Source organism: Sinohyriopsis cumingii, chromosome 15 (genome assembly GCF_028554795.1).
Source record: "Sinohyriopsis cumingii isolate HCF-2022 chromosome 15, ASM2855479v2, whole genome shotgun sequence".
NCBI lineage: Eukaryota > Metazoa > Mollusca > Bivalvia > Unionida > Unionidae > Sinohyriopsis > Sinohyriopsis cumingii.
The window spans coordinates 10925893-10933716 of NC_142975.1; the positions used below are offsets into that span (position 1 = coordinate 10925893).

The window sequence follows — 7824 nt, forward strand, 5'->3', positions numbered from 1 at the left end:
TCTTCGTTATCCACAGCATGATGGTGTTTGCCTTTCCAAGTGTTCTGCCCAGCTCCACATCGAGTGAGACAGTGTTGCTGGTGGTTGACCCCAGGTAAGTAGAGTTAATGACTGCTTCTCCAGTTTAACACTGTTGATTGTGATAGAAGGGGCAATGGTGTTATCTTGCACACTGACTTTGTTTCTTCTTCAGGTTGAAATGGTCGCCCAGTCTCTGAAGGGGATCCTCGTCATGGGTCACGATATCCGCATCATCTGCAAAGAACATCTCCCTGATGAGCACCGACCTCACTTTGGTCATCGAATGCAGTCGTGCCAGGTTGAACAGTCTCTTGTTGGATCTTGTGTGCAGATATACGCCATTGGTGGATGAGTCTAAGACATAGGACAAGAGGGGGGAGAAGAACCTGAAAGTTTTGGGCATCAGCATTCAGCCCTGCTTCACGCCGCTGTTGTGGAATGAGGAGGATGCATCATACAGAACTGTTCCATTCATATCGGCATTTTAAGAGATTATCATGCTACTAAGGTTTTTTTTTCTTTCTTTTTTTTTTGGGGGGGGGCTACTGTTTTTACTGAAATAGCCTCTTCCTGCTGACCAGGTAGAAGGCCTTGTTGAGGTCGATGAAGATCATGTAGTGGCTGTAGTGGCTGACCCTGTTCTCGGAGGGAGAAGATCATATATGCTGTCGACCTGCCTGCTCTGAAGCCGCACTGGGATTCCGGGTACATAATTTGTCAGCTGCTGTAGCCTGTTGAGTATGATGTGGGAGAAGACTTTGCTAACTATGCTCAGGAGCGAGATCCCTCTAGAATTATTACAATCACTACGGTCGCCTTTGTTTTTTTTATAAAGGTTCGCAATCGTGGTGACGGACATATCTTGGCGGATTGCTCCTTCCGCCCAGCAGAGACAGAGTAGCTTGTTCAGCAGCTGAAGCAATGTTAGTTTCCCACATTTGATAGTTTCAAGTGGGATGCTGTCGCTACCCGAGGTTTTGTCATTTGGGAGGGAGTCGAGTCCTTTGATGACGTCCTTTAAAGTGGGAACTCGGTCGAGCTCCTCCATGGTAGTCAGTTTCTTTATGCTGCTAAGGGCTGCATCGGTGACTGACGTTTCTCGGGAGTATAGCTCTGAATAGTGCTCCACCCATCTGGCCATATGTTGCTCATGGTATGTGATCTTCGCAGATTTCGGGTGTGTGTGTGACCCCTTTCACAGTAGGGCCTAGGGCCTTCTTGATGCCACTGTACATACCTTAGATGTTTCCAGATTTAGCATTGCGCTAAATACCTTTACACAGTTGCTGACAGTACTCATTCGTGCACTGTCTAGAGATGTGTTGGGTGATGCTTTGGGCACTTCTGTGACAGAAAGCGTACATTCATTGGGACAATATTTGTAAGCTATGAAGGCTTTTCTTCTGTAGTCAATTATTGGTTCCATCCTTGAAAGGTTTTGTGTTGAACCAATTCTGGCTGAGACATTTCTTCTTGCCAAATATGGACATGGCTGTGCAGTAGACAGCACCCTTCATGGCAATCCAGGTGGCTGTGGCATCCTGCTGTGGGAGGTCCTGGATAACCTGGTCCAGGGCGGACGCATACTCCTCCACCTTGGAGGGGGACCAACATCTGTGCAGTGTGGATGCTAGGGTGACCTTTTGGTTTTGAGCGATGTAGCGTGTGTGGCTGTAGGCGCACCCTGCTGATCACGAGGGCATCGTGTGGTAACCTCTGGTGGATAGGATGCTGTTAAGGGCAGAGCGCCTGGTGATGACCAAGTCAAGCGGGTGTTAGCAATGACACCTGGGGTGTTTCCATGACACTTTATGTTGTGGATTGCACTTGAAAAAGATGTTTGTATTGCACATGGCATGGCAGGTACACAGACGCAGCAGTCTCTGACCGTTTATGTTGGTCTTTCCAGTGCCATGATATCCGAGGTAGGTAGGCCATGACTCGTGGTCCACACCTACTCTGGCATTAAATCGCCAAGGAGGAATATCGGGTTTGTCATTGTGGCACCCTTTGATCTATTCGTCCAGCTGCCCATATAACGGATTCTTTGTGTCTTCTGAAGACCCGAGGGTTGGGGCGTAGACACTGAGGATGTTGACAGGACCTGCAGCTTTGACAAGGAGGATGGACAAGAGATGCTCGGTGCCCCCTGATGGAGGCTCAACCGGGGCCAGGACTGTGATTTTGATGGCGAAACCCACTCCGTGCTGGTGGGGTTCCTCAGGCTCTTGACTCTTCCAGAAGGTGTAGTTTTCCTTTCTGAGGGAGCCATTAGAGGCGAGCCTGGTTTCCTGGAGGGCAGCTACTCTGGCATTTAGTCTAGTGAGCTCTCTATCAATGATGACCGCCTTCCTGGTGTCATCCACCTCCCTGCGATCATCACAGATGCAGCTGCACATCGTGAACACGTTCCGGCTTGCGAATCAAAGAGCTGGAGTATTCTTTGCTAGTTTTTTGCATACATACATACATACATACATACATACATACATACGTTTCTATGATTTCAAATTAGAGGTACTATAATATATATTTAATAAAATGAAAGGTACATATTTTTTAATCGTTATTGTTTCAGAAGCTACGGTTGTTGCCCACACCTATAAGCCATTTCTACTGTCACATGAAAAGTCGGTCTTTGAAAGACCTTGGAGTGACATCCATTATTAAAATCAGTCATTGAGAAACCTTGGATATCCATTACTCAAATCATGATTCACGCACCAGTAATTATCTTGATTAGCCACTTCAGCCGAGGCCTTATATGAAAATCATGCACTATACAGTCAATTCCAATAGTCATTCATATCTACAGTACACAGTTAACCCAATGATGGCAACCTATCATGATATAAAATGATTGTATTAGAGTCCCAATCCACAAGATAGGCTGTACATATATAGAAAATTGCCATTGTATAAACATATATGTATTTCGTTATCCAATGCACTGGTCAGAAAAACCCCTCTGTGTAGACTAGGGTGCATATATTGTACCACTGAAAAATACTTGAGCTAAGTTGGCAAAGCATAAAATGTAGGTCACAGTGACCTTCATTGGTTGTAAGGCTGCAGCATTGATACTTAAGCATACATTTATCAAGTTTCATGATTTGAACATATACAACACCCAATAAATGAACCTTAATCCCAAAATGTTAACAACAACAAAGACAATGATCTATGAAATGTAGGTCACAGATATCGTTTCTTGCAATAAGGATATAGTACTTGTTAAGATGCATCTGCTCATAAGGCTTCATGATTCATGTAGGATAATATGCATACAGTATGTCTAAGAACTGGTGTGGTTGTTAGCAAAATTAAACAACTAAACCAAAGCTAGAAAAGGGGCCTCGAGTGGCCGAGTGGTCTAAAGCGCTCATTGTTCTGGATCACTGCCGTCTCACCTTTGTCTGCGTGTGTTCAAATCCAAAGCTCGGCTGGCATGGTTACGTGGGAACGTGTGCCAGTGGGCCGGTGGTTCTTTCTTGGGTTTTCCAGGGTTCCATAACCAGTTATACTGGTCGCCATGTACAGCCTATCTTGTGCTGCAAAACGGCGTTAAACCCTAGAACAACAACAACAAGAAAGCTAGTAAAATATTTAAAATGCAGGCCATGAGGAGCTTATTTTGTTATATGGGTGTGGTACTTTAAAATGTCTTTGGTATGAATCGGCCGGAGATCGAACGGGTAGTACAGCAATAACTTCTCCATTTATAACTCATGCTCCCATAATGTCAACACTTGCTGCTTAAATACGTTAAGAAGGGAGCAAATTGAGGCACTTGCAAGGACAAATCAAAACGAAACAACAACACCTTTTACTAAAAGAACTACACGGACATCACCAACATGGAAAAGCCAAAACCTTCCACCAAAGAAACAATCATAACAACTACATCAACAAGCGAAGCAACAAAAAGAAAATTCAACAACAACCGCAACTGCAGTAATTACAGCAAAACCTAAATTAAAACAACAAACTACAATTAGCACAATGGTACAACACCAAATGATTACACCACAATCCATATTTACAAGCTATGGAGCAGTAACTAAAGACGAGACTGACTCATGTTCCTCTACTAATGACAAGGATAGTGAAACTCAAGAAATTATAGAGAAAAAAGAAAAGGATCCTGATCTCCAGAGACTTCTGGACCAAGGATTAGAAATCACGCTTGCGAATGAGAAACAAGCTAACCATTTATTCAGTGCGGTTAAATATCTGGGACGGAGATCTCTGTAAACACGCAATCCAAGGCCACAAAAATGGCAGTTCGGACTCAGGATCCTAACTCAGTATTACCGGGATGCATATGAAAACCACCCACTAGCCAGTTTAATTGAGACAGAAGAACAGAAGAACAACTCACGGAACTTTATGGGCTATAAACATTCCCGACACAACGTTATGAGATGAAGCAACCTGCAATACATTCTAACCGCTGAAATTAAAAAAGCTCTTTTAGGGCTCTATTCAAGTGCCTATTATCACAGGGGCTTCCATCGTGGATTGGAAACCCATTTCGACTAAACCAAGATACTAAGCTTGATCCTTTATTCGTCGTTCTAAATCAAAAACCAAATTGACCTAACATGGCTGCATAAAAAGCAATTAGTCCCTTAGAGCTATTTATTTATCACTTCTAAATTGAAGAATAAACGTGCACCATGCACCGTTTTAGATTCAGATTTAAGTAACAAATAGGAAACATTATAACTAAATTAGGTGGATATAATTACAAATGTGGCTTGCATAAAATTGGTAATAAAATGTACCCATTATGTAGAAAACTGGGTATAATTTGATATTGATTATTATATGGCATTTAAAACATGATCCAGCTGACTTTTTGTGTCTCCTTCCGGGTCCATCTCCTCCCTGCCTACTCGGACATAAAATAACGAATGTGTGGACCGATTCCCACTCGTTTAAAATCAGGTGCCCCAAAGAGCGTGCATGCTTGTAACTTTGGTGACGTCATATAGGACTTGTCATATTAAATTCGATGTCTCTCCCTGCAGTAAACAGGCACTTCGAAAACACGAGTGTGTGTTGGGTCCATTCCCACGCATGCCAGTCTTTCATACAGGTGGACTGGGACTCTAATAAAATCTCATCATCATCTTATAACAGTCGTTAGTCTGGCTACATTCATTCCATTCCATTCATCAAGAGGACACCGACCAGTGAACATCGAAGAGCGGGAACAAGCTACCACGTGCTGCAAGCGACATACCATACAATATGGAGAGAATGCCACCAGCCCTGGATGGACTATATGTACGCAGTGGACAGGGTGGACACCACATAATTACTTTCATGAATAATGGTTTTATACGGCGCCATTGAGGGGTTATTTCAGAGCCCTAGCTGGTACGTTTATGATATTTCATGACGGGAGCATGAAAAATATGCTGCATGATCGGACACGGTGGATTTATGGAAAGAACAAAGCCAGTTATCCATAAATACCTGCATGACAACGGGGCTCCACTATTGAATAATAGTGGAGTATACTACTGTTAGTAAAATGAACCTTACTCTGCAGTACTCACGCAAATACTTACCAGCTGGGAAGTAAGCAGTCCGTTTGGAGTCTCAGGAGAGGTCTTTCAAGACTGGGACCAGCCGACGAATGTTGGACATGACGATAGCTCACCGTGAACCAAGTGTTGCCATACTTCTGTAGACTTCGGGCAAACTCGATATTAACAAAGGATAGGTGGGATCGAAGCACATTTCCACAGTCGCTGTTTAATATTTCATGACAAAAACAAATTCCCACCGAAATAGGTTTTCCTTTTTCATGACTAAAATACTGATCCCTCCCAAGATTTATCCTGGTTCTTTTTACCTAGGCAAACTGTGGTCATATATTCTGGTAGACAACATTAATGAGATAAAGGACGTAAGAACCTCTGTGTTCAGGTGATCCTACTTTAGATCTTACTGATACGAGTCATAAGCCCGGATTAAGGCCTTCCAGGGCCTTAAGCACTGAAACTCTTATGATGCTCCCCTCATGTGAAACTAAAACAAATACTTGTACATGCAGATCGAAATGGTCATTTCTAATTCATTCAGTTTTATGATCAACACATAACTGGAATTTTTCTGGTGCCCCTGTTGAATGTCCAAAGCAATTCCTTGGTGTATTTGATAAAATTCGGCACTGGTCATAAGCGTGTGTTAAAACTTGTCTGAAATGTTTCAGGGATCCAAAATCTCCATCAGATCCCCAAGTCACATATACTTCTATGCAATTCATTTCACTTGACTGTAACATAATATTTTGTATAGTATGATAATGTAAATGTTATGTTTAGCAAGTCTACATCGAAATTAAACTTATTATCATACTTATTTTTGTATTATTTTGATTTATTTCGTGCCTCGTTTGTTGAAATTCATTGTTTATTTACTGCTAGCAGTAACAGCCTTTGTCTATCTGACGTGCAACAAGGTACTACATAAAAGCACGTGGTACGCAGTTCCTGGCGTGAAACTATTATATATATATATATATATATATATATATATATATAATGTGATATGAGGAGAATGGACATTGCAATTAAGGCATACGTGTGACATGCAGTCTAATAAGACGTGATATGAAAATTGATATGCGTAAATTGCCCCAATCTTATTAAGGCTGCAGGTCACAAATAATGCAAACTTCATTCTCCTCATATCTTATCTTATTAAGGTTGCAGGTCACACATAATGCAAACTTCATTCTCCTCATATCTTATCTTATTAATGATGCAGGTTACACATATGGCCTTAATACAATGTGATATGAGAAGAATGGAAATTGCTAAATGTGTGATCTGCATCCTTAATAAGATGGGGGTAATTTACATTTATATTTATCATATATGTTCAATTTAGTTTTAAGTTTTATATCTTTCTCTCTAAGTGTTTGCTTTTACTGTTGTTGTTTTCTTTTTCCTATGTTTTCAACATTTAAAATAATCTTTCTGCAAAATTTGTTAATGTCAGAATAACACTTGTTTAAAGACACATGTATGGGTACTTCTATATTCACCTTTTCATTTATATTAACTCCAGTGGTGGTTGTTATATTCATTTCTGCTTTTTTATTGTGAGACCCACTTTTTCGTTCATTCATGGATGATTTTGCTATATTTGGTGGTCACAACATTTTATTTTTTGAAATATCCCATTTGAAATTTAATGAATGTTGCTTGCTTGAATGTTTCCCGTAATAGGCGTTCACATTCTCCAATTTATGTATATACCCAAGAGTGGACCAGATAGGAGACAGCGCCTCCATTTTTATAAGTGATGGATATGTGTCGTTTACTTAATTTGATTGATTTCTAAAAATAAAATGTTTCCGGTCACTGACAATACATTCTAGTAATGACCGAACAACTTGAATTTTGTTTTTTAATTGCTGGTAATTAAATAGAGGACCAGAGATTCGTCCGATTTTATTGAAGTAAAGTCATCAAAAAAGCCGTTTACAATGCTTGACTCCTGAGGACTACGTCATTTTCTCATCTTTACTTCTGATAAAACTATTCGTGTTTTTGTGTGTGACGTTCTTCATGCTTTTACAACTTAAAGAGAGTAGAGTTTTATATTTTGTTCGACATTATTATTTTTATGTTTTTACTCGGTAAATGTACTGCAACATATTCTTATTCTGAAGAATGGAACATAACTTTAATCTGACGTGAAACTAAATGACTAAAGGTGCTTTATGATAATAGAGCAATTTTATTCCAATAATGCCTTTACCTTACAAACAGAGCATTTTGA

At 40.7% G+C, this 7824-nt stretch overlaps 1 protein-coding gene across 1 annotated transcript; it reads right to left on the reverse strand.

The window, feature by feature from the left end:
- Window positions 1–631: 631 nt before the first annotated feature.
- Window positions 632–1069, reverse strand: LOC149781256 (uncharacterized). Its single transcript, XM_089934685.1, has one exon. The coding sequence runs from the start codon at window positions 1067–1069 to the stop codon at window positions 632–634; it is 438 nt and encodes a 145-aa protein (XP_089790811.1).
- Between the last annotated feature and the right edge of the window lie 6755 nt (window positions 1070–7824).